General features: G+C 45.6%; 1 protein-coding gene across 2 annotated transcripts; it reads right to left on the bottom strand.

Moving 5' to 3' along the window:
* Positions 1 to 26,569, bottom strand: fam135b (family with sequence similarity 135 member B). Of its 2 annotated transcripts, XM_062445676.1 has the most exons (21): positions 26,197 to 26,569; positions 22,553 to 22,674; positions 22,343 to 22,439; positions 20,692 to 20,771; positions 15,968 to 16,107; positions 14,697 to 14,767; positions 14,084 to 14,257; positions 13,498 to 13,624; positions 10,137 to 10,290; positions 9,959 to 10,008; positions 9,654 to 9,809; positions 9,042 to 9,115; positions 8,769 to 8,923; positions 6,540 to 8,622; positions 6,209 to 6,375; positions 5,828 to 5,919; positions 5,615 to 5,712; positions 4,572 to 4,723; positions 3,969 to 4,079; positions 3,380 to 3,493; positions 1 to 2,987 (listed from the first exon to the last, which is right to left on the bottom strand). In XM_062445676.1, exons 3-21 carry the CDS (start codon positions 22,417 to 22,419, stop codon positions 2,782 to 2,784), a joined length of 4,281 nt encoding a protein of 1,426 aa, XP_062301660.1. In that variant the 5' UTR covers positions 22,420 to 22,439; positions 22,553 to 22,674; positions 26,197 to 26,569; the 3' UTR covers positions 1 to 2,781. The 2 variants fall into 2 exon arrangements, with proteins under 2 accessions (XP_062301660.1, XP_062301661.1); XM_062445677.1 differs by lacking the exon at positions 22,553 to 22,674.
* Between the last annotated feature and the right edge of the window lie 1,305 nt (positions 26,570 to 27,874).

Genomic DNA, 27,874 nt, shown 5'->3' on the forward strand with positions numbered 1-27,874 from the left:
TCTTTTTTTATTAGAATATCATACTGATATTGTTTATAATAATTTGATGTCATATATTTATTTATATATTTTACACGGGACACAAGCTACTAAGGGATACATACAGTAAGCAAACATATAAAAATATTTGGAGTAGTATTGGCACAGATGAGGCTCTATGTACTGTACAGATTACTTCTTAGCAAAATAAATACATCATTAAATAAGTACATGTCACTCACAGTGAAGTTAACCTTTTTTTTTTGTCATTTACATTCACATTAAACATTTGGAACATTGTTAAGCTCCAGAACAACATTGAAGAGCAGACAATGGTGATACAAGCTAAATAAATCTTACTTCAACACGACAGACACAAAGCCCTGGATCATTTAATATTTGAATATATATCCTACACTGCATATACTCTCTCGCTCTCTGTCTCGTTCTCCCCCCACACACAGACACATACGAACATACAAGCGCAAAAAAGAGTATGGTTGACTCCAACAACAAATGAAGATGTTTCATGGGTTCGAGTCAATCATCCTAGGTGACATGAACCCAGTTAAAGTACAAGTAATCACAGTTTCAACCAACTTCATTTGAAAGTAAAATCGTACCTTCAAGCATCATCAGTACTGAAAGCAAAATACCTCAGATTGTTAGATCAGTGTTGGACAAGCAGCTTCTGGGTCCAAACAGACCGACACACACACTATTCTACTTTAACAGAGCTTCTATGTGATTATTCTATGGGAGACTACATGGGGGTGGCAGGGTGACCCAGCTAAACCGTGAATATTAAGGAGCTCAACAAAATGTGGCAAGGGGACCCCTCCCAGACCAGTGCTTGCCCTTGCTGGGAATAATCTCCACTCACCTCACCATCCATGACCCTCTGGGTAAACAGATCGTGGCCCTATGGGGGGAAAAGCAAACAAGCCGAAGCCCCACCTCGGTGGGGGGGGGGGGGGGGGGGGAATGATGCATGATGCCTGGCAGCTCCCACAGATTGCTTACGCAGCTGTAGTGGCTTGTGAACGCTCCCCGCCTCCTAAAGGGGGGGCGTTTAATTAGAGTCAATCACAGTGACACTCTGCTTACCAGGCAGTGCTACAGCGAACACAGGGAGCCAGAGCCACCTCTCAGCTGGCACAAGAGCACTTTGAAACGTCACCTTTCGTACAAAAGGACAGTAATCTTGAGGACAATGGCGTACCAGCAGAGGCTCCAGACAGACCTGCTGAGGTCGGTCATCCCTTAAAGGAGCTGAAGCGCCCATCAAAACCAACAGGAGAGAAGAGAAAAACACACACGGGTGGTGTGGAGTCCATCTTCAATGCCGTGGACAGGGACTGGCAAGCTGTTTAAGTGCACGGACCTACAGCAGTAAGGAAAGCCCGCTCGTCGCTCAGTGTGAAGGGTTCATGCGGTTTCAGCCAACAGATGTGAATGGCCAGACGGATGTCGAGCTTTGCACGGGTGACACCGCGGCAACCGCTCTTTCATATCAAAATGTAAACATTGTTTGATCTTCATGGACAGCCGTGTACGGTGGCTATGTGAGGCGTTTAGTCTCGAGGGGCTTAAAAAGAGAGACTCACTGACTGTCCATTTCATGTGACTGACAGAACTGTGGCATAACAGAAAAGAGGAAGAAACTAGTCCACACCAGAGATGTTTTACTAACAATATTCTAATGAGATCATTATGATAGAAATGGGGCAAGTCCATGAGATAGAAGATTCTGTCGATGTAACATTTCACTTTCAAGATATTATAAACCTTCAACATGGTAATCAGCTCGGAGATAGCTAAGGGACGCTGTGACCCTGCATTCAACTAATGTTTCTGCTTCCAGAGAATCAGTACAGTAGCTAAAATAAAACACAATTGACAGAAAAGGTTGGGCGACATCAACACAGTGAGCTTCTTCACAAAACACGAAGGCATTGAAAGGTTAATGACAACAGAAATCACCCGAGACACGCTGCAAATGCTTTTGGATGAGTGTACACATTTAGGATATGTAATATATCAACTTTTACAAGGAGTATATAGGACTTGCACTGTATTATAGTGAATGTTTGCCCTCTATTTTGGCCTGTTTGCAATGCTGCCAACGGATGTCGATAGAAAACACTGTAAAGGTCACATTTTATGAGGGGGATGAACTTCAATCAATACAAAATAAATAATTTAAAACAATATCTAGATTCGTTTTGTAAAAAGAAAGATTTTGTACAATAAAATATCACCACATTCTCTGTGGATGTTCAACTTGTCATAAATATCGTACAATATACAGTCGAGGAGATCGAGCCGAAGCAACCATCTCTCATCAAGTTAAGACTTTATTCAGTGTTTTCCTTCAAGTAAAGTTCACACCAGTTATCCAGACGAACCTCTTCATCAAATCATCTAAATAGCAAATACTGAACTAAATGCTCTTGGCCATAACTATCCTTTTGGTAGTGCTTTGGATAACATGTTATCCATAAGGCCTACTCAACACCAGTAATGAAGTATGAAATAGAGCTTATTTCAGTTGACAAAGGTAAACAAGACTCAGAACCTAGCTGCTGTCACATGACTTGAACTTAACTTATGATGTCGGTTTATACAGTAGTGCTAATGCAGTAATGAAGTATTTATGTCTATCTGTTAGACAACACAGGGTATACATACGGTACTTATTTACACTGTACACGCTCAGGGTAAAAAAACGGAACAAAACAAAACGTTATTCTCTCACCTCATTAGCCTTAGACACCAGCCTACACTGTGGGAAGTCTGTCTCTATTTGAAGTAGTTGAGCCCTGCGACGAGGAAGAACTTCTCGAGGAAGAGCTCCGAGTCGAGCACGGCGATGTGGGCGGCTCGGCCAATCAGAGTGTTGGCTGTGTTGGGCAGGGCGTGGAACACGTTCTGTCTGATTAACCTGCAGTCTGGGGCTCCCACCAGGGGCTGGAGCAGGTTGTTGATCATTTCTGTATACACCGGGCCTTCACATCCACAGATGGACAAGACAGACAGACAGACAGACAGACAGACAGACAGACAGGCAGGCAGGCAGGCAGGCAGGCAGGCAGGCAGGCAGGCAGGCCAGCAGGCAGACAAACAGACAGACACAGATAAATTAGATCATAAGGTGCCTGTTCTTTAGAGGTTTAGAATGCTGACTGGACTGACACTTTGGGTTAACAGATATAAAATAGATAATACTTTAGACCTTTATTGTGTGGTATGTGTGAAAGGCCTCATTATAATGAGTTGTACCTCACATAGAGTGGCCCTCACTGCATGAGTCTGGACGATGAGCAGTCTCTAATAGAGATCCAAACCACCAGTTTACTGTGTGTGTGTGTGTATGCGTGTGTATGTGTGTGATGCTGACCTGTGGTCCTGTCTTTGAGTGCAGTCCTACACATCTCTATTCTGGCCGAGTGGAAGGGAACATAGCGGTCCTGCGGCGATGCAACTAACACAACGTTCTTGAAGAATTGCAGTCCTGGAACGGCAGCAAGAAAAGACAAAGTGAATGTAACGAGTGAGAGTGCGCGTGCGAGCGAGTGCTTTATCACAACCTCACAATCATCATCTTCTGACAGCCGTCGACTGATAAAACAACTCTCTTTTTTTTGTCGCCTGTCAGTGCGCTTTTTAGAGACTGCACTGGTGGGTTTCAAATGACAGGTTTTGGATCATTTTGTCAGCCTGGCACAGCTCGGAGAAAAAAAACAAAAAAAAAACAGTGTTACCAGTCTTATCTTCTTCAAGTCTCTGTGACAAACGGCTACTTTGTTGTTTTCACACAGTGGGGTGGCCTCTCTGAGTTAGCTGGCTTGGTTAGAGTACGAGTCAGCTGACTCAGACAGAAATAAGACTAGACGACAAAGTTTCTATGAACATTTGGCTTCTCTCAGTGATCAGTCTACAGAGGAACATATTGGAGTAGTGTTTGTGCCATCTTTCGACTCCAGTACCTGGCTTCTGGCTTAGAAGGTAGAGGAACGTCTTTCGCGGGTCGGTGTGATCTCTGAAGGTGAGCTGCAGCAACGATCCCGACTTCTTCAGCTTCTGCATGAGCCACAGACCTGGAAAAAGACACGTTTGAATGTTACAAACACATCCTCTCTAAAGAAATGCCTCCGGAGCACAACAGCAGGGCATATGATTCTGGAGCCAGCTAAGGAGCAGATACACGCTTAAGAAGCAGGGTGTATCAGAGACTGGAGGTAGCTAAGGAGCAGATACACGCTTAAGAAGCAGGGTGTATCAGAGACTGGAGGTAGCTAAGGAGCAGATACACGCTTAAGAAGCAGGGTGTATCAGAGACTGGAGGTAGCTAAGGAGCAGATACACGCTTAAGAAGCAGGGTGTATCAGAGACTGGAGGTAGCTAAGGAGCAGATACACGCTTAAGAAGCAGGGTGTATCAGAGACTGGAGGTAGCTAAGGAGCAGATACACGCTTAAGAAGCAGGGTGTATCAGAGACTGGAGGTAGCTAAGGAGCAGAAACACCCTAGCAGGTCAGCATAGTGCAGGATGCATTGTCATATCACACTGTCCATGTGTGGTCCACTCACCTGTGCTAACCAGCGTGCTGCTGTTGTACAGGGTTCCCAGGTGGGGGCCAGACAGAGACAGGAACGTGTGCAGTTTGCACAGGTAGCAGCGGAAGCGTGGCCTCGTCAGCACCGAGCGGATGATGACGTTCCCCAGAGAGTGGCCAATAAAGCTGAGGGCCGGAGAAAAGAAGCCCAGAAATGAACCTCATTTCTCACGTCTATCTACCGCTTACAGCTCAGCTCAGTGCTTGCTTGGCGCAAAGTAGCCCTGATCCACCGCAACGGTCCTCATTACCAAAAGACAGAGGGGAAGACGTTCCTCGATGTTCTCGGTACTGTAGCGGTCTAAAGCCCTCGTCCGTATCCACATACGCAACTGTAATTCAGCAAGTAGAACTTTCTTTCTTGCATAATACATGCACTCTATGGTTTATGTTCCAGCTTTGTCCTCCAGGACTGGAAGACATGGTAATACGGCACAATAATTAATTATTATAGTCACAGGTGTAAGATCTACTTCATAGACTTGTCACATTCTTTAATGTAGCAGTACAGTAATAGCCGACACCACCCTGTACACCAGATTTGAGCAGCTCTTTCTCCCCTGTCTGCTCTGTAACTAAATATAGAGGCAAGAATGTGGATGAGGAAACCCATCATTTTAATCGCTACGACTACAACTCCAGAGTATAAACTCTAAACCAAGTTAACATGCTGAAATAGCTGCTTCATTCTGGCTACAAAGAAGGTGATTGGCACATTTAGGGTTATTCATTCACACGATGAATTCATGTCCTTAATTGGAACCACGGGATAGAAAAACAATCTTTTTTTAAGGACATTCATTGTTTTGTGTCCTTGTCATTTTGACCTGAACGAAAGGACAGAGGGCATCGAAATAAATCTGCTGCCACCAAGTGGTTGAACTAGTTTACTACAAGTGTTCTTGTATATCTTCTATTATCAGATCAAACCAACATAATGGACTTCCGCTCTTGCTGTTTTCGTATAATATGTAGCCAGCAGACCTGATCCAGCAGTGTAAAATTTGAGAGGCTGACCTTATTCTGCCGATCGTCAGATTGTACAGCTGAATGTGCTGAATGATCTCATCTAGCAGTCTGTCCGTCATGGTGTCGAAATCTGCAAACGTGTCGGTCTGTTGGGCGGAGAGAGAGGGCATGTCAGCATTCTTTAAACGGTGCTGCATGACGCTCCGTTCAGATAACATTCTCCCAACGTGTCCAGACCTGACACTGTACCTCAGACCCTACCTGGTTCCTCTCAGACATGAGGAAGTCTAATCTCGACCCTGGTAGGCCCAGCTCAATGAAGGTCTTGACCAGCCGTAGGTCTGCACTGTTTCCTGAAAGTGACAAAAGAAGACACAATATTTAAACCACACTGTGGTAAATACATTTACACTCTACAGCCTCTGTAATGTAAGCCTAAGAAACTGGAGGCTAACATGACGAATCATGTACAAAGACAACACTACCTCAAAACGATGCAGTAACGTACGAAAATCTTGTGCTGCACATTCAATTCTGGTATGTCCTGTATCAAAGCTATGGGTCTGTTGAAAGCCAAATGTGACGGACGTGAACAAGGAGGACAGTGGAGTGGCCGTGGGGCTCGTTTTGCTGCCGACTCACCATCCAGGCCGTGGACACACACCACCAGGTGGATCCCGTCCTCAAACTCCTCGTCCTCCTCTTCGGGGGGGAAGTAGGGCAGGTCGGATGCCAGCAGGGGCAGGTCGCTGTACAGGCCGGCCTGCAGGCTCATCTCCCTCAGAAGATCCTCTTTGGCTTTGTAGAAACTGGAACGAGGGCAGCACAGTGGGCGGAGATGATGAAACGGGATGAAATGCGATAATAAATGGAGACCTGATATGGCAACTCATTTGTAGTTCATGTATGCAGGATCAGACACAACATCACTGGTTCTTTCTGAATCTGAGTCTGTTAGAAAACGGGAACTCACTGCAGCATCCTCTCATTGGTCTCGTCCTCTGTACCCAGGGTGTTGGACGACGACGAGGAGATGATGCCAAAAGAGCCCAGGGGCTGATGGGTAATGGGGGAGGTAGCCTGGCGGGTAGAAAGGCCACTGATGGAAGGAGAGTCTCGGAGGACGGAGGAGAAGGGGAGACAAGTGGGGGCACAGGACACAGACATGTTGACCACTTCCACCACCTTCCTATTCATGAAGGCCAGGCCAGAGCTGGGGATCTTCGCAGTGGGCTGACTATGACACTCCAGTGGCCGAGGCTCTCTCTCATTGGCTGCGAACCCGATGAGGTCGTCCAAGCGCGCCGCGCCATTGGTTTGGAGATTTACGAGGTCAACGGGTCTGAGTGTGTTGTCGGTGTCCTGCTGGGGCAGTGGGGACACCCGAGGGTCACCCAGAAGGTTTTCGTCCTCAAGATCAAGCAGCTTAATCTGGTTTAAACTTTGGCAATCGTCCCCGATCGGACAGGTCTCCGCTTCCACCATGTTTTCATGAGCACATGGCTTGGTTCCACAGCTGCAGGCTGCCACAACCTCTGACCCCAACATCCCTTGGTCTCCAAGACAGCTCACCTCCTCTGTCTGACTGACTAGAGCTGTGCTTTTCACATCGGGACCGTCCATAGACGTCTGGAGCCGAAACGCTTTGGGGGAGTCGCTTAACGCTGCCAGTATGTCCCGTGGCTCCTCATTCAGGCATGTATTAACAGGTCCAGTGATCTGTCTGGGACTGCTGCCACTCGCCCTCTGAGCTGTGCCTACCTCCAGGGATGGAGCAGGCAGGCCAGCATCAAGAAGATCTCCCTCCAGGATGTCCTCCAGTGAGGGTGGAGGCTCCTGGCTTCTCTCAGGGGGACTCCCGCCACCGGCAGCAAACGTGGAGGAGCCCCCCTCCCACCCGTACCCGTTGGTCCCCTCGCTCTCCGTGTCCGGCTCCTGATTGGCCGGGCCCTGGTCCTCCTCGGTGTCCTCTGGGCTGCTGATCTGGGGGGCGGAGACGGACTTGGTGAGCTTGCTGAGCTGCTGCCTCTGGAGCTCCTCCTCCTCGTAAGGCAGCGAGCTGATGGAGGTGAGCGAGGTCTGGATGCCCCCGAGGCTGCCGTTGCTCTCCGTCTGCAGGCCCCCCTCCAGGGAGCTCCGGTGGGCCGCGCCGCGCCGTCTCACCAGCGGCTGGAGGATCTCGCGCTCGCTGGAGAAGTCCAGCGGAGGGCGCCCCCTCAGCGCCTCGAGGGGCCAGGCCACCGAGCTGGGCTCGCTCTCGATGCCCGAGTCGGAGATGACGGAGGATGAGCGCTTCATGATCTTGAAGCCGCCCGTTCCTCCCCGATAGTTCATTTCCCTCCTGAGGTTCCCAGTAAAAGGAGGCGTGATTGGCTGGTCTCTGAGAGGAGCCGGGTGGGTGGAGAGACTACTCAGGGGGGCGTCTTCGCTCTCGTCATCTATCGACTGAGTCAGTGGCATGGCAACATCCGACTCTTCCCCATCCAACTCGCTCTTTCCTGCACTCCTGTTTTCGAGGACATCTTGACTGACAGAGTCATCCTCCCCTGTGAGATGAATAACAGCTCCATCTTCACCACCAGGGTGTGAGTCAGTGGAGGGGTTGTGTTCAGAGGAGAAAACAGAGACCGCATCTCCCCGGTGTGGGTCTTCATCAGTGGGCCTGTCTGTGGTGTACCTAAGCCCTGAACCAAGGCTCCCGTCTGGGTCTGGGTCCTGTTCTGACAGGGCCTGTTCTCCAGGGTCTTGGTCTCCAGGGTCTTGGTCTCCAGGGTCCTGCTCCTCTGCTGGGCCTGCCTGGGAGGGCTCTGGGCTCTCTTTATCCAGAACAAGGTCCTGGAGACTGCTAATGCTGCTGGTGCTCCTGCTCTGGCCACCGATCAGAGAGACGTAGGCGGGCAGGTCCATGCAGTCCTCGGTGTCGGAGGGCTTGTGGGGTATTGCTGGTGAACTGGCTCCCTGGCCAAGCTCGTATATCCCATTGGCAGTGATGGTAGGAGGGTCCGAGGTGACCTGGTTATCACTCCCAGCAAGGGTTGGCACATGTGCTCCCCACTCTACAATCACAAATCAACAGGATTAATAGGATCGAACCAAATTGTCTGTTACAGAGCTTACAATACAACAATTACCCATCTCAAAGACAACTTAAAAGGGGATAGTCCATCCAAGTAGCATAGCAATCTAGAGTGAGGATATTCACCTGTGCAAGGAGACTCTACGTATCTGTCTTCAAAGATGATGGGCAGGCTGTTCCAGTCTCCGTCTATGTCCAGGCATTCCACAGGTAAAGGGGGCATTCGAATCAGATAATCAGAGCTACGTACCTCTGAAGCCATCTGCCCATGTTTGTTGATCCTGTAACAATAACACAGGTTATCACAACACAGATAGTTGTCCAAGAGTCGCCACGGAGCTATCATAGAGCTGACATCGAGCTGTGATGGGGCTGTTAAACCAGAATCTTAGTACTTACAGCTCTTCTTGGAAGGTGAGGGACGTCTCTTTGGAGTGCTCAGTGAAGAAGTATGCTTCTGAAAACCTCCTGACCTGAAGCACAGCCAACCACATTGTCAGTGATGTGCATCCCATTGACGTTATACAATGCTGACCATTTGTGGAAGTAAAGAATGAAAAGAGGCGAAGTAAAAAAGGCGTTTGATCCAAGCTATGAGAGACAATGGATTAGGTACACTCTTTCTTGCTGTTCTCCCTCGACTATAATCACAGAGTAGGTGTTAATTGAAATCCTAACTAGCAGGGTGGCAGAATAAAAATATCCCTGCAGGGTAATCTCAGCCAAGCAGGTTGATTATTCTCTGACAAAGGATATGAAACGTCGTCAAATAAAAGAGCCTAGAACCCTGCTATATTAAGGAGCAGATTGGGAATACTTTAACGTTAACATTAATCATCCAAGTGATTAGATGTAAATTGCATTTGGATTCTATGCCTGTATCTAGGCACGCCACTTGGGTGGGGGGTGGGGGGGGGGAGTAAGTTCTATCACACACTGGAATGTAATTCATGTTTTACAACCAGGGAAGGGGTGGGGGCGCTCTGAGGGCTGGTGATGAGGGAGTCTCACCCTGAGTGTGTGATGCTCCTGGGCTAGGTAGGACAGGATGTGGGGGTTGGGTACGGCCGCCTCCAGGAACTGGCTCCACAGAGCACTCAGCTGGGAGCAGAGCTGGCTCACGTCTCTGCTGACCTGCTCAGCCACCTTCTCGTGGCAGCCCTGCAGCTAAGGCAGGAAGCAGACGAATGCCGGGAAGGAAGAGATTAGTGGAGAACTCTTTCCAGTGTATGACACTGCGATTTGTTAAGCAGGAGTGAGGTACAGTTTAACAGACAGATTTCCATTTCAAATTGAAGTATTTCGTATAAACTCACCTGTAATTCTATTGTCATCTGATTTAGGGTCTCTTCCACAGGTAGCTCCTCTGTAAAGAGAAACGTATTCATGTCCACATGTAGCTTACTCCAAAGACCTTTTCTCACACCGCATCACATTGGGAACAGGTTTTGACTGTCTACAAGCATGTGATGAATCATCTTCAGCTGGCCTCACCTATCTCCAGTTGAGGCAGCTGGGGGATCTCCTTCATCAGAGCGGTGAAGTAGGAGCGCAGGCCTCTGAGAGCCACCAGCAGGAGGCGACACAGTCTCCGGTGCCACGTGTGAGCTCTCTGCAGGCAGTCCTCGCTGGGTACGTAAAAACTCCCCTGAGGAGACACAGACGAAACAGTTCAACAGTTAAACAACTATCTTCTTTGATGACCAGCGTGGACACATGCTTGAGTTATACAGCCTCCGCTAGGAAGGTGCCTGTGAGCTTGTTACTGACTGAGTGTACGAGGAACTTCTCTCTGTGTTCCCACCAGTGTCTTAAACCAATGGAGGATCAAATATGAAAGACACAAGCAGGCTCTAAAAACAACTTGTAAAGAAACAGACTTGTAACCAGAATTATGAGCAGCCTAAGTCATTTGAGGATGAACCCGTTTTTACAGCAGAAACTGAAGTGGATACATATGTACTACATTTTATCAATTTCTCAATGCTTGAAATGATGTAAATACTTGTGTAAGTTCCATTATATTGTGAAATATACTACGTCTTGAAGTGAAGAATAATTCTAATTGTCGTGAAGGGCTAGATCCTAAGACCAAACAGGCGCACTGGAACTCAGAGTTTGATGCAAAAGTTTATTCAGACACAAATGTATCTAAACAAGTGACTGTGTTCTCGGGAGCAGACTGGAATTTTTCTCCAGACATTCCTCTTTTATATCAAAACCTTATCAGTTCTGTAATTTTGCTATTGGTACATTACTGTTTGTCACAGATGCATAATGCATTTTACACTCTATTGGTCTCTCTCTCTAAAGGCTTCAGATTACAAGGTGCATAGAAAACTCTCCTATTTTTTAGGCTTGCTCTGGCCTTGAAGACCAGCTGCACTGGGTTGCTGAGTGTAAAGTTGTAAATCTGTCCCATGATATCTGGGCCTTGTAGTCCATGATATCTGGGCCTTGTAGTTTTCTATGGAAGAAGCACACACACAGTCTTCTCTCGCCCTCAGCCCCTAAATATCCAGATTTGCACTTTGGGCTTAATATCTTCTACATATTAGTGGCAATACTCATCAGTCAACAGCTTTGCATCTGGTTTTCAGTAATATAGCATATAAAGGTAAAACAATTATTAAGGGGTTAATTTTCAATCATATAATCCATAATCGTTACCCATGTTCATAATTACAACAGTGTGATGTTTTTTCCACAACAAAACGATCTAAAGGAATGACAGACATTGTAATGGCAGCACAACCAATTGTCAGCACAAACTCATATAGTATGGATGCCTCATTCTTGCCAGAAGATGGCACTCTAACCACAAAGCAACCATATTGAAACTTATTAGGACATCACATTCTAAGCAAACCTTGTTATTGTAGTCCATACTGACAAACTTTGATAGTAAAATGTGGTATTCTAGCCCACTGACAGGACACACACTTGCCAAGCTGTCATCTTTGCCAGGTGACAGACCAAGCATTGGACCAGCCCAGTAGGGGCTCGGCTTCAGGCCCGGGTTCAGCCCATATCCCCAGGTTCATCCTCTGGCTGGGAGGTTTTACCAGCGCCAAAGGGACTCTGTTTTAAAGGCATGTAATGCCTGTGTATCTGTGGATGTACTATAATTTGCTGGAGGCTAGTAAAGCGCCAGCCCTATCATCATACCTGAGCGTGCTCTGTAATTGCAGCTCAGCAGCATCCCCACACCAGGAAGGAACATCTGTATGTTTACTTTCATAATTCGTTTTACTGTTACGGGGGGCTTGGTCCGTGGAGCCTTGGAGCGAAGGAGCAAAGCAAAATAACAATTTTTAAACTATGAACCGGTCGTTATCTTAAAAAGGAGTTTTTTCTTCTCTGACAATGCATTAGGGGCTGACCTGTCTCTCATCCCACCAAACAGCCTGTCCGTACAGACTGCATTTCCTAAAAATACTTTCTTCTCTCACTACAGTGACACTGCAGTCTCCTTAGTAAGAGACCTGAATGTGTGTGACAGGAATACCAGGATGACTAGTCGGATGGTACACTGCGTGCGGTGGCTGTTGCCGAGCACCATGGGAAAAGTAGACATAGGGGGTCCATCTGTTTACCATGGCGAGACTCGCTCTGTATTTCAGTACAAGGGAAATAACATGGACAGACATGCCTCTACTTAGTGAGACACGTTTATAGCACGAGGAATAGGCTTTCTGTCCACCTACTTAGAGAGGTTTAACTTGCACAATTTCATCTGAAGATATTCTTGTGAGAGAACTGTAGGCTGCACTCATTAACCCTCAAAAGGGTCTGTAACCCTCGAGGCCCCAACTCCAGTAATAATCTGTCTCCAAAAAAAAGAAAGATTGGATTGAGATCTCTCATGCACATCTTTTTATAGCCCTGTGGCGTTCTGGCCTAAATGATTAAAAACACACCTTTTTCTTTCACCCGTAGACTGGTAACACCACGTTTCAGCTGATCCAGGTGGAATATCTGCAACAAACACGTGTCGGGCTTTGGCTATAACAACGCTCTTGATAACAACGGTAACTAAAAGCAGGGTGGAAATGCATTGGGTCGGTCGGGGAAAGTGCTGAGAAACGTGCTCCAGCCCCCAGGTAGGAGCCTCTAAATAAATAAAGGTGGAGGGGAGACGGGATCACTCGGAACACATTTCACCTGCAGCGACGTGGAACGTGGCCGTTAGCCGGAGAACTCATTACCGCGATCAAACGAAGCTCCCCTGCCTGGCTAAACGCAGCGCTTATTAAAGCTCTCGGTCGGGGTGGGTGTAAAAAACAGGAACAGGGGGGGCTGTCCGGGCACTCGTTAAGGTTTACAGCGCAGGCTGTGACGTCCTCAGGCCCAAAGAAGAGAGACGCGTATGAAAACCAACCAGTACTGAAGCGGAAAAAATATAACTAACCAGTTGGACCCAAGGTAGAGGCTGGCCCGTACAGGAAATGTCCGACATCGTACACGTCGTAACAAGCTAATGAAAAATAGTTTCTCCATTGGACGTTTCTCCTTCTCCCACACCATGAAGGAGCATGAAAGTGTTCATGGCAAATCATTCTCACTGCACAACGCCGACCGCGCCCGACCACTTAACAAGCCTTAATGCCTTGTGAGTCAGATAAGAGGACGACACCATTAAAACAAAGGAGAAAGAGCATCTTCAACTGAGGCCAGCTGTGGGTCCTGCCTGCCCAGGCATACAGGTTAATTAGAAAACAATAGGTGGTGAAAAACTGGAGCACATCAGCTCTAATCTCAGTGTGGCCTACTAAAACGGTCTATAATGACCAGGGGATCTGACAGATTATTCAGCAGGGAACTGGGTGCCTGATGAACTCCATGGTGACTATACCTCTGTGATGACAGGTTTGCAGTATCCAGCGCCGAACATGAGGTTCTCTATGGACATGGCGGATTGGTCGCTTCCGCTTTCTGGAGAGCCCTTGCCAAGCCAGGCGCCCTTGCCTGTCCGTGCAAAACTAGAGAGAGATAGAGAGAGGGGGCATGTGATCGAGAGGGAATGTGAGGGAGAGAAGTATAATGCAATCAATAAATCTCTGCTGTAATCAGTGTAATGGATGACTAAACATTTGGGGGAAAGGTATCGGCAGCTGGATTCATCACGTAAGTGTTTGGAAAACTATTCATTCAAGTAGCCGGAGGATGCAATTTCAGAGCAGGCTGCTAAATCAAACAACAAGTGTGCTGAGCTGCAGATAAGCAGGACTTGACTTGCAAAGTGCTGTACAGTCATACAGAAGTCCACCCATTCGATTCCCGTGGACTTGCCAGGGAAAACTCCACTCCTTTTTAAGAACCGGTTTCCATAAAACAAGTCTACAGACTCCTTCTGATGGAGAACCTCCACTGAGGCATGTTTTAGTTCAGGGGTCAAAGCGAAGCCAAGTTTGCAGCCCTGCATCTCTGTGGTGGACTACCTGATGAGTGGTTGATGTAAGGCCACCAGGGAGGCATGTATGGACACAGAGATGACGGACAGGTGGAAGTAGTCGAACATGACAGGAACATGGTGGTGGAGCCCCTTCCTGGGGTGGAAGTGTAGGCCCAGGGTACGACTGCTTATCACAGGCACCGTCGTTATCTCCGCCAGCCTGGGAGACAGTAGACGACAGAGGAGGGCTTGTTCAAATCTTAAAATACAGTTAGTGATGTATGATGCAGCACCCACCAACACACTGAAAGCTCGTGTTAGCTTGTTGGATGACTCTCTTCCCGAGGTGAGAAGTACGTTCAGAGGTCTGTCATGTGTTATGAAATGAATGTTCCATCCCCGAGTCTAGACACCTCAGTGTGATCTTTCCTACCTTCGACTCTACCCTGTCTCAGTGCTCGAGGCATTTCCCTGACTTGAGACCATTAACATTTGGACTTCTGTTCACTGATGAGAGAGCGAGACAGAGATAAACAAAGACAGATCGAAAGGAGATAACTAAGAAGTTGATTGGCTATGCCACTTGCATCCAATCCAAAGTGTGAGGGTGTGTGCGTGTGTGTCATCACTCAGTGTGCATGCTGTGTTTTGTAGCTTACTGTTGCTCATTATCAGTGAAATGCAGGTCCAACTTGAGCTGGAAATCGACTTCGCTCAAAGCCTCCTCTAACTGGGAACAGAAACGACACAGGAAACAGTTATGTTAGGACACCATGAAATACACAACAATACACATTTCATACATGTAAATGCATAACAGCAAACGTTATCCAATTTTGTATTGGCTGTGAATAATAGGAACTTATGGCTGAGATGGATATTCTGTCAACAGCTCAAGAAACAAACAACTATTGAAAAGAATGTGTCGCCTCTGCCAGTAATGGACCGAAATGTTCTCTAACTCCCCCGTGTACCTTTGTCTCTCAAAAACACACACAGACACACACAGGCACACACATTGTATTCATTCTGCAAATCTTGTGCAACACAAATACACACAGGCGTCAACATCCACACAATAAGAACAAGCAGTGTTGTCAGAGCTATTGATATTCTGATTGAACGCGCGCTCACACACACACAGAGGAAATGGAGGGGTATTTTGGTCTGTCTAATCTCCGTTAGAGAGGAGCAGATAACCTCTATGGGGGTAATGAGTAGGAGAGTCAGGGAAAGCTGACAGCTGACACCTGATACACCTCCAGAGCCACTGTCACATCTACATAAATGTGTAATAACACATGTAATGACATTTCTAAAATTAAGACACCCGATGTAGACACTAATGCAGTCTCTATATTCTGACTGAATCTGAATAATTTTAACAACATTAATAAATAAATAATATATGTATTTATTGAGCTGTGCAGTCACGAATGCTCAAGAACAGCTATTTGAGGATAGGAATACAAAGGTAAAGCCCTGGGATAAGGGCTGAGGCAGGAGTCTGGAGCGTGTGGATGACTCGTCTCCAAGCAGGGCCGTTTCAGTGTGCTTCAGCTCCCCTCTTGGATCCTCCCTGTCACCCCTGATCAATCTGAGCCCACCCACCCCCACCTCTTCTTCACAGCAGCAACAACACCAGACACACTGGATTTTGGGGGTCACGCTCACAGCGCCACGGCAGAGTACAAAGATCATCAATAACTGTCTGGCAGGTTTGCACGCTTATATGAGCCGGTGGATTTTCGAGCCGGTTGTCTCATTTGATGAGACAAGGTCCTTGCGGACAAAAACGTCATTGTGTTTTTTTATTGATCCCCCCCATTTTGGGGGGGGGGGAATGTCTGCAGTAACATGTCTTTTCTCCACGTCATCCATGTATGCCAGGGAATGCTGGAGGGTACATCTGCCAATGACCATAACTCACCCTCTCTCCATCCAGCAGCAGGTGGACCTTGAAGGTCATACTGTCATTGACTGCGATTTCCTCGTTCCTGTAGAGGATCTGAAAGATCCTGCTGAACACGGCGCCATCGTAGACGCCCGAGGAACTGAGGCTGCATTCACCTGGGGGCGGAGCCAGCACACACAACACACACATCAGACAGGAGAGGAACCGCCGGAATGAGATCATGTAATGACGCACTGATTCACCATTCCATGAGACAGCAACTACTGTATAGGGGTCAGATGGCTGAGCGGTTAGGGAATCGGGCTACCAATCAGAAGGTTGCCAATTCGATTCCCGGCCCTGACAAATGACGTTGTGTCCCTGGGCAAGGCACTTCACCTTACTTTCATCAGGGGAATGTCCCTGTACTTACTGTAAGTCGCTCTGGATAAGAGCTTCTGCTAAATGACTAAATGTAAATGTATAGGTGTTCAGGCATTTACATGTAAAGCCTCTATTTGATGATGATATACGGGCCAAATATGATATCCGGTGAAAACAGAATTCTTTTTTATGCATGACCATACTGTGATAGTCAGTGTTGCTCTCTGGTGGTGGGAGAGAGACACAAGGCTGGCGGGCAACACACTGGGTGAAGCCTTTGAAGGGAAGAGCCCCACTGAGCAAGGGCTCTCTTTTTCCCCCGTTCCTTCATCCCCTCTCCCTCCTATCCCTCCCCTCTCTCTCTCTCTCTCTCTCTCTCTCTCTCTCTCTCTCTCTCTCTCTCTCTCTCTCTCTCTCTCTCTCTCTCTCTCTCTCTCTCTCTCTCTCTCTCTCTCTCTCTCTCTCTCTCTCTCTCTCTCTCTCTCTCTCTCTCTCTCTCTCTCCCCCCCTCTCTCCCTCTCCCCCCCTCTCTCTCTCTCCCCCCCTCTCTCCCCCCCCCCCCCCCTCTCTCTCTCTCTCTCTCACAGTCATGCTTGCTATCTCTCCCTCTGCAGGCTTCCCCTGATAGAACAGTCGCCACATGACCCGTCAAGCAGCCATCACGAGCAAGCACCCCTCTGGTCATAATGTCTCATGGATGAGGAAATGCTGTTGTTTCTATCTAATTAAATAGATTTTTCCATTCAAGTCAGACTAGGTCTTGATCAGCTCAGACATTATATGTAAAGGGAATACTATTTTGTAGTTGGATTCAGTGAGCCAGTAAGCGATTCACTGGTGTGTGATGATATTGCACAGTGCTTTCATTTCCTTCCCAACCAGTCTCGTAGATCCAGTATGAAGATCAAGAAGACTTTTGTTGTCACAGATTGGAGGATGGACTCTGCTTGCTCTGGGCTCATTTAAAAACATTGCATTTCAAGTTAGTATCCAAAGGGGGAGGGAGCAGGAAGGGAGAAGAGCTGGAAAGTCTATCAATCTTATCTGCCCAGAGTTGTACATTATGAAGGTGGTCCACAGCCGCATCGCTTCAAATACACTCTTTCACTGCTCAGGGACTAAGCTTTACTTCCAACTTGTTCTAAAGTAAATTCGATAGCCATGTGGACCTTTTCTACAACGGTAAAAAGTGTCACAGTGTGTGGTGGGGTAGGACCCAAGCGCAGGAGAGTAGGCAGACATGGCAACAAAAAAAAAGATGTATTTCTCAAAACAGGAAAACAGATGACAAGGGTAAGGGCACAAAACAGGAACCTAAATACACAGAACCAAACAAGACACAGGTGGACATGATGAATCTAATGAGCACTGAAACCACTGAACGAGACACAGGTGAACACAATGACAGACACAGGGAAACACTAGGGCAAGGCAAAACCAAAAAAACAGGGGGGCACGGCTGTGGCCGTGACAAAAAGAGTATTCTAAAAAAATTATATACTGAGGTTTGAGTGCTAAACGTGTATCTATTAGATTTTAAACAATGCTTCAGAAGAATGTTATAGCCTACCAAGTTTTAAATTGAAAAGAGACCCAGAAATTGTACCTTGTACTATGGTGGACATGGTTTTTTAGCTAGTAACTTGGCAACCATACTGATATTTGTATTTATTTGGTGTTATGTATGTTATGTAAATGTAAGTATTATAAAATGTTTCTTTCCTTGCTACTGAGCGAATAAAAAACATCCCAACCTGCAATCACTGTATTTTTCTGTATTCACAGCTATTAACTGACCAAATTCAGCACAAGCAGAAACACTTCCTGCCCTAGAGTTGTTTGAAGAGCACACACAACTGAAATGTCAAACACACAATTTCCCAGAGAGCATTGTGGGGGGATTATTTCCTGTGTCTCATTGGGATAAAAAAAAAAGAAGAAAAAAAAACATCCCGGATGGACTGCACACTGGCTGGCTACCTGGCTGGCTGCTGCATTATGGCTATGAGGCTGTCTGCGAGGCTTAATATGTGACCTTGTGAAGGGAGATGCAGTCGCAGATGGGAGGGGGGGGGCTGCGGCTAAGCCCTCCAATTAGAATATGGACACAGCCTTTCTGTACGCTGCTGCAATTTAGCACACTGTACGCACACATATCATAGATCTCCGGCCCTGTAGCCGAGCAGGAATCCACCCCACTGTTCTGTTTTCACAGAATGTTCTGTCAATATTACGTTTATAGCTCAGTGTCTCCAAATGTTTCTGACATGTTACTGGTGATTGAATATTCTGAGAAGCCTTAGACGTTCATGTAATAAGCTATTGTGCGACGCAAGCACGACCAGAGCAAGGGGATTTCTACCTAACCTGCATTGTTCAGTTTCCACCGAAGTCTCATTAAACACAGTCTAGTTTAGCCTGCAGTTGAGGGAGTGCAAAATACAAAATTCACAATGCTAAGCTCCACTGTTGCTTAGCACTGTCCTAGCCTGACATTTATTAGTTATTCTTGTGACTATCTTATGTCTGTGTCAAAGTCAAATCTCAATGTTATAGGAAGGGTTTTCACAACCAGGCATTCCTTGCCAAAGAACACGCCCCCACCCGCATGCACACATGCATGGAAGCACACACACACTGCTCCCTGCACTCTGCTCCAACTATCAGGGGCTATAAATAGCCTATATTACCGCAAATCGGTATGGCCCGTGTTGGTGCTTCCTGCGTATTCTGAAGAACAGATCTGGCCGGTGGTTTCAGTTTGGTTTCACTACTAAATAGATTAAATGACAGCGTATTACACATGCATTTGACTATTTAACCTCAATAAATTGTGCAAATATTGTTTCTGGTACTGCACCACAGAACACAAGCAGATACCAATTCTTTTTTCCATAAACATTTTGTCTCACATTCTGCAGTTCTCTATGTAATTGACCTAAAGGGAAAACAAGCCTGGGATCTCTTTCTGACAAGACAATTATTCTATTTCAGGAACAGCTCCCAAAATCACGAGGGAGAGATTCCAACTGAGTTAATCACTCTGATTTTGAAAATGAGTTTCCATAGAAAAGAAAAAAAGAAATAAACGCTAATAAACATGGGCCAATCACAGGAAACACTTTTCATCAGAACAAAACTCATAATGGCCACACTCAAATTAACGATTCAATCCTGTAAGAAGACACTCAATTTACAGCTTTGCTTCTGGTCCTTATTCAACACTGCTATTCTTCAAATGAATGCCAACTTGTGCAGGCAGAATATTGTCAAAGAGTGAACATTTGCAAACAGCCTATAGGGCCACAGTATCCAGCCATAGGCTTGGGCGCAAAGACAGGTAGTTACCGGCTGGTGTTTGGATTCTTGTACGGAGGGAAACCTTTAGTTAGGTTCCTAATAGAGGAATTTTAAATGGGTCTTAACAGATGTCATAACACCAGGGAAAATCTGAACAATAAGGGCGGACAGAAAGAATGTGGGGATACAACGTTTTCTTTTTGCTCTGATCACACAGACATTTCACCGACGGCTGTAAAACTGTTTGCTTGAGAACAGACTTTAAGAAAAAACGTTTCCCACACAACACTATCTGGTTGCAATACCATGCATGTGCACAATAAAAAGCAGTCACCTTTAAAGATGACTGTTCTCAGAACACTTCAAAGACAACTCGGTCAGACAGAATGTATGTCATTTGGACAAAGAATGCAGCTCACAACAGAAGATCTTTATCAGGCGACTACGTGGGACTCTGTGTCATGCGAGTGTGCTCTTCCCAGACTCATCCCCCAGAGCTTCAGAACGGGAGCTGCTTGTCAACATCAACAGAACTCCACTTCAGAACCTACTCTCGAATTTAGGAAGTCCTTAATCTGTGGGATTCACTCTCTAGTTTCCTGTTGCAGACGTGGAGTATTCTGGATTATTGTGATGAGGTGCTCAGGACTCAAAACATGTAGCAAAGTTTGAAAGTGTGTGAACTCCTGACGATTTAATTAGCGCACAGAAGAGAGAAGCTAACTGCAGCCGGCCTATGGGCTGCAGTTCTCAGAAACAGTGTGTTGTCTTTGATGAAACCTCATAGGTTTAGAATATGGTTATACTCGCCATCCTCCCACAGTCAGACAATAACCGCAAATATGCATTGATGAATCAAATCATGAAAATATAGTCTTCACCGTTCATACTCATATCCAGAGAGGCCATAACAATGTAACAAATACAGATAATGCTGACAGTATGCTCTAAAGAGGCCAACTCAATGGCCAATGTAACACATTTGCAGAAAACAACTTCCTTATAGCTTCCTCTGTCTCTAATACAAATATACTAACGCTGCAGTACAAAATACAAGACCTCAGTTATTTGTTTACCTGTATTCCCCTTTGTTGTTGCTATCAACCTGTGTGGCACACGAGGTGATACCTTCAATCCAGCTCGGACCTGGTAGAATCTGAGAAAAAAATCCCAAATCAATATCCGCCACATACAGTACAGAGCATATTTGCACTACACATGGCAATAAACGACTAAAATCATTAGTGCTGAGACATTTGAACAAGATGCATGCCAGGACAAAGGGCCTGGAGGTGGCCTGACGGTCATGTCAAACAACAGTGGACAGGACTTGTACAAATGTAGCTGAATATTTAATGAGGAGAAGATAAAATGGCAATAAATAATGAATCCTACATAGTAATGCTCATCCATTTAGAGTGAGGCCAAGGCTGAGGAGCAATACATTCCTATACATTATAGTTGCTAAAAACATGACCATTATATCTGCACTGAAAGTACTGAAAGTGTGCTTTGCGTATAATGGAAAATTGTGACTTGCACACAGAGCGGAAGATTAGGCGGCGGTGTATCGAAAGAGACGTCTTACAAAGGTCACTGAGGGTTGGAGAGAAATTGGTTAAAAGCACATGGGTCCACAGGGACACATTGGCAGTCTGAGAGAGGAACGCTTGGCTGTGAACACAGTCATCGCATCCATGTTTTTGCGACCGACAGGCAGATGGAGGCGTGACAGTATAGAACGGCAAAGAGGTTTTGAGGGTCAATAAATAAATAAGGGTAGTGTTTGTCTGGCGTACACTTGGAGATAGCTCAGTCGATGCTCAGTGGATTGACTGGTTGGAGCCCATTGTAGAGCAATTGCTGTTTACAGACTCTTAAGGGCACAAACTGCCCAAATAGCTGGGGTTAGAAGATAATTTTAAAGCAATTGAACAGCAAGGATAAGGTATCCAATTTCAGTTTATTGTTAGACCAACATTTGATGGCCGATTATGGCAAATTAAAAGGTCTGCAATCTTATCAATCTCTTCCATCTGCATCAAATGCAGACTTAATCAGTGAATTAATGCAATCAGTTTAAAACAGAATGGATTTCTCTGAAAGTCCACTGCCGATATTCATTTTTCAACACTTTTACTGTATAAGATTTGTAAGAATTCTTCTGTACTGCCTCACAATAACAAATGACACTCATCTATAGTGGTCAGTGGCAGAGACGGACCTGCCAGCTCGTCATGCCCTTTTTCCTCTTTGGGGCACAAACATGGCGGCCAGTTAAATCAAATATACTAGTGCACTCAACCGAGGAGATTACTATGAGAAGGCTTTAGCTTTCCTCGTTTGGGGTTGGGGTAGGGGAGGGGAGAGGGGGGGGGGGGGTGGGTCAGAGGGGGGGGGGGAGGGGTCAGAGGGTGTGTGGATCAAATCTCAGTAAAGCTGGCATTTCAAAGAGCCCCCAGCCAACCAGATGCCAGTCTCTAATCTCCTCACAGACACATCATACTCTATGGTATAAAATGACCTTATTCTATCCTTATCATTGAGATTGTTTACCGGAAATCTGAAGCAGTCTGTCACATAGCATTGAACAGTATAAGTAACCTCATACTTAACTTGTTCATGTTTCAGTTATATAGCATACTAATTACTGCTAGGTACAGGCAAGTTTGTATCAAGCAATATAGTGCTAGCCTAATTGTCTTAATGTCTAAAAAATATGCTCACCCTCTCTGGAAGAGATCCACATTGTGAAACTTGTGCAACTCTACAGAAAACTCCAATGTTCCCTGTACTTCAGACATGATACATTCCAGTTCATCACCTGTCAAAACAGAACAGAACAAATCAATACAACACTGCAGTGCTTGGTTCAAAATTGGGAAAAAATGAAAAATTACATGAAATATCTTCACATAGTTTTTGTGATGGTTATACCTCACAGTGGGAACCTTGGTCTGAATACAGCACTACCGTGACCCTAATTGAGTCATCAGAGGAAGGAGTGATGGCCTTGATACAAGCTACTCAGGAAGCGTCTCCGCTGAAGAACAGGGCACCTGGCAAACAGAAGCCCAGAACATTAAGATGAATGAAGCGAAGAAGCCCACTTGTGATTTTCAGATGTTCATGAATGGAGGCCAAACACAGATCTCAGCTCGTCGTCTCCTGTTGAACCTGTGAAAGCGTCACAGCTCAGTTTGCTTCAAGAGCTCCATCCATTCACACTCCGGTTAGAAGCTGTTTCTGCAGGTCTCTTACGATGGAAATAACCCAGTCTGCAGTGCACATACTGTGTGTTTACAGTGGTGTGCACATCCTCATTATACCAGAATACAGAAAATCAAAACACTGTGAGGAGTATGTCAATCACCCTTATGGCCAATTAAGGAATGTTCTCTGGCTACAGTATTTACATAACATTACAATCCTTGGAAATCATTGTATCCACATAACTAGACTACCTCATCCTATACCAACCATTTGCTTTAAATGTGGGTCTATCTCCCAGCAGAGTTATTCAGATACTGATTCAGACACAAAATAGCAAATCTGGTGCCTCTGCACTTCTCCAACAACCATCACCTCTAAGAAACAAAATAACGATCTTTCCTACAGTGCATTAGTTGACCGCTGATGAAAATGGCCAGGGGAAGGGAGAAATAGTAAGCGACAGAGCCTACTCAGCTCTGCTGACTTGGTGTTTCGTGACACTTTGACAGGTGAGGGGGTGTGACTGTACAATGTCTCCGCCCCCCCCCCCCCCCGACACACACACACACACACAGACACACAACTTCCCACTAACAACTGTATGAAAGGTTAACATATAGGGCAATGAGCTTTGTGCTGTGTAAGTGTGCCCACTAACACAGGCAGTCACACTGTAGTAACAATGACCCGTCTTCTGGCCACTGACCTGCCAGCCTTGGAACTTGGCTGTGAAAAGGAGCGTGGAAGAAGACTGTTGCTCCAGTGGACTTGTTCTAGGGAGTTTGGCAAATATGTTATGTCTCATTAGTTAAACTTGTCATACAAACAGCCTCCCTCATTCCCTTTTGGCTGCGCTACAGAGTCCAAAGAAGGATTGCAGGGCTTCTGCTGCTCCGTGACAAGCAGGTTACAGAGGGGAAAATGAACACTGTGTTCTTGACGAAGCATGGACCCAGAGGCTGAGGCTGCATGATTCTCTTTGAGTCTCTTTACAAACACACGCACGCACACACACACACACGCGCACACAAACACACACGCACGCACACACACATACACACTCTCTCTCTCTCTCCCCCAATAGAGCAACTAGACCATCTTCTCACAGCCAGCGTAGAGGCAAAGGCCATATTCCCTTTCCTGATTGTTTGAACCTCTGCCGAAATGGATCAATAACTCAAAATCTGGGGGCCATTCAATGAGTCAGAGAATCATGAAAGGTTTCAAGTGTAACTCTTTACCTTCTTCCTTTTCTGTACTACATGTACAGTATGTGCATTGACACCTAAACTGAATAAGACTGTAACCTGTATGTGGAGCTGCACCTTAACTGAAGGCCTCACCAGTATGTGAGAGACCAAACATTCACAGAAGAAGACCAAACCAGTTTCCATCTACTTCACTGCTGAGCCATTAGAGTCCATTTCAACGGTTACAGTTGACATGAAAAAGACTGCTGATGGTACAGCAACCACGTGATCCTTTGTGAAAGAGAAAAGGCATGGGTTTGTAGTGAGAGGTGACAAAGGTCTTCATTGGTAAAAGTAACTGAGAGGGCAGGATATTTTTCTATCAATAGACAACAATTGTTGTCATTTGACTGGCATGTGACTTGCATGCACAATTCCAGTCAATTGTACGATGTGGGTTTGTAACATCAATTCCTAGCCACATACGTTTACTCAGTATTGTTGAATGGACAAGTGACTGTGCTGCATTAGCATTTTTATAGATGCTCTCTAATGACTAATTACTGAGTGTCCGTTTCTGATAAGCTGGCTGCTAAACAATGTAATGAAAACCCTGATCGTTTCAGGTACCATCTGTTTGGAATCTCATACACATTCAGTTGAATGCCTTGCCATAACTGTACAGTACAGGTTGGGGGACATGGGCTGACAATAACATGTTGAATCCTTCACGCTAGGCCTCAGGTCTTCCCCTCACACAGCTTGGTGCTGGTGAAGTGGACTATTTCACTGACATCCCAGTTATCCCAGAATCACAAGATCCTGAGGTAATATGTCAAGAATGCTATTTAAGGGCTGAATACACATTAAGGAGACAGCGTGTAGGACCCTGAGAGCGTCTGTGTCACGAGGCAAGAGGCTGTTTGTTTGCACATGAAATGAATCTCTCACATTATACTGATCTTTAAACCCTTATTTCTTAAGCAATTTACACCACAGCTTCTATCCCTGATAAAACAGAGTGATGCAGGCAACGATGCAGTCTCACTTGTGTCTAAAAAAGGAGCAGATTACAACAATCATGTGAGGGACAGATTCTGGCCAAGTCAGTTATTTTAAGGATTAATGATGAAAGATTGACTAACCACACACATAATATCTTTGAAAAATGGTTATACATGGTGAATGGAGCATACATTGGATATTGTCTTTCATGTTATACTCCTTAATGACCTACAAAGTGAATTATATTAAATCAAAGACCCAACAACCACAAGCCAAAACAATTACAGAACCAAACAATGTGGCCAGCTAGCCTGTGATGGGGTTCAGCAGGTGGAAGATGTTGGATAAATGTAAGTGGAGAGGCGTCCTTGCTTACACATGGATCCCTTGTGGTCAGAGTACATTTTGCCTGCAGCAGATGGACTTGGGAAGGTTGAAGTCAGCTGGATAATCCTTGTTTTACCACTTCAGGATTCATCTTTGGGGAGTATTCACCAACCTGACAGATGTAATGTGAAAACTGCATGCCCCTGTTCATTCTGACCTTAAAACCCTGTCGCTGACATGCAAATGTTGACTAGTTATCAAGTTGAATCTTATTGCTGGCTATCTCTATTCCTAATTTTAAAGTTTTATATGAATATATAAATGTTTCAGTTAACTTGATAATTTCCTTTACTGTAAAGTCTATGTCAAAATAAGAATTATCAGGAGTGGTCCACTGTCATTCACAATCATGTCATTCATGGATTAACTACAATATGTCTGTGCTCATTTTATTTATGATGTTCCAGGTCAACTTTAACAGTAACCATCAGAGGTAATATACTGTATGTCTAACCGTGACAGTCAGAATACAGTTAGTGAGGACATAAGCTGATGTGCTATAGCATTTAGTAAAACAATAGTACTATTAAGTCCTATCGCTATATCCTAGAACCTACAGAAACTATTCGCTACAGTATTCCAACTTCTACACCAAGTAATTAAATTAAACGTGGAATATCATGTACAACCGACCACAAAACAAGATTAACCCGAACTGAACATGCAAGCGGGAGCTTTCCTTGAGCTAGCCAACCAACCAGTTTCCAAATGTTCCAGAGCATCCAACCCTTCATTTCTCCGTCCCACTGATGAACAATGGGGATGTCACTATCACAAAAACCTTACCTTGCTTAATGATGCTTTGCGATCCCCCGCTCCTGTTGGCCTCCCTCCAAGTTTACTCGTTTATTCCTCAAGACGTTATCCTCCCAACCTGCGAACATCTATTAACGGTCTGCGGATGTGAGACTTCAGTCACTGTTTATATCGGTGTGTCGGTCCTCTCCGCTTCGTCTGCTGAAGCTGCTGTTGCCATGGTTATTCATTCAGCCTCTGCATGTTCTGCAGTGCAAACCTAGCAGCTTATGTTTCAACCAACACAGGGATGTTCAATTTGTCTAAGTGCTGCTACTGTGTCTGTCTCGTGGTTCAGCTTCGAGTTCCTTCGTATCCTTTCGGCATTTGACAGTTATCGTTTCAGGATAATATTAATGGTCAGCAGTGAGCCCTGCTGCTGCACTGTGCGTAGCCTACAACTGACGGGTTGACGTCAGAGCCCACTGAAAATGCTGAACGCATCCAAGTTATCCAAATCTTCGGTTTCAAACCTGCTGATAATAGCTATCTCCCACCTTCTAGATCGGGGCCTCAAATATTTGAAATGTTTAGCCTACAGTTAACTTCATACTTAAATTCATACTTTGAGGCTTGAATTAATTGGCTCGAGCCAGCCAGATTTCATTCAATTATTTTGTCAAGTGCAAACTGTCATGTTTATTGCCATGTTTCAATATGTTGGCCTGCTACACCTGTTCACCAAATGACTTTTACCTGTGCTCTCTCTCTCTCTCTCTCTCTCTCTCTCTCTCTCTCTCTCTCTCTCTCTCTCTCTCTCTCTCTCTCTCTCTCTCTCTCTCTCTCTCTCTCTCTCTCTCTCTCTCTCTCTCTCTCTCTCTCTCTCTCTCTCTCTCTCTCTCTCTCTCTCTCTCTCTCTCTCTCTCTCTGATACACCATGCCGTCTTCAAAAGGTGAATGATGAGATTGCAGGTGTGGGGAGAGTGAGGGGATCAGGACTGTTTTGAACCATCTGTTCCAGAAAAGAACCCTTCCTGTATTTACCTATATCCCCCTAGGTGAAATATGGGTTTCTGTCTTACATTAAATAAGACAATCATGATCATGGTCTTTTAGGCTTAGCTTTCAGTATGATTCCTCTAGACTTAGGCTAGACATATTTTTCTCACCTACTTACTACTATATGCATCTCATCATGTCCATGCACAAACAATCAGAATCAGAATTTGGTTTATTGTTTGTGCATGGACATGATGAGATGCATATTGTAGTAAGTAGGTGAGAAAAATATGTCTAACATACGTATATCTTAACGTCTGACTATAAGCACACACTCATCCCAGTTCCTGTTTCCCCTTATCAAGGGCAAAATGCCCCGCCGGTAGCCACTCGGAGCCCACTGCCATGAGCATAGAGCTCTCTTGATTTAGAGGAAGAGCACTATTGATTTTCATGCAGCACTACTTGCCAGGGCCCAGATGTCCATAGTCTTGAACAAACACGTGTAGATTTCAATCAGTGGGAGGCTGCATAGCAAACAAGGGAGGCACGCATACTCAATACTCATACCTCAAACTCAACTGCTGAAGCACTGTGCTATTTGAATGGCAGGCCTAGTCCCTTATGGTCCCCCGGGTCTCTGCAAATAAGACCCCGGGGAACCTGGGAAGTTCTTCTCACTTACGCGTCTAAGCAGCCATTATTCATGGATAATGTAAACATGATAAAA

Source organism: Osmerus eperlanus, chromosome 20 (genome assembly GCF_963692335.1).
Source record: "Osmerus eperlanus chromosome 20, fOsmEpe2.1, whole genome shotgun sequence".
NCBI lineage: Eukaryota > Metazoa > Chordata > Actinopteri > Osmeriformes > Osmeridae > Osmerus > Osmerus eperlanus.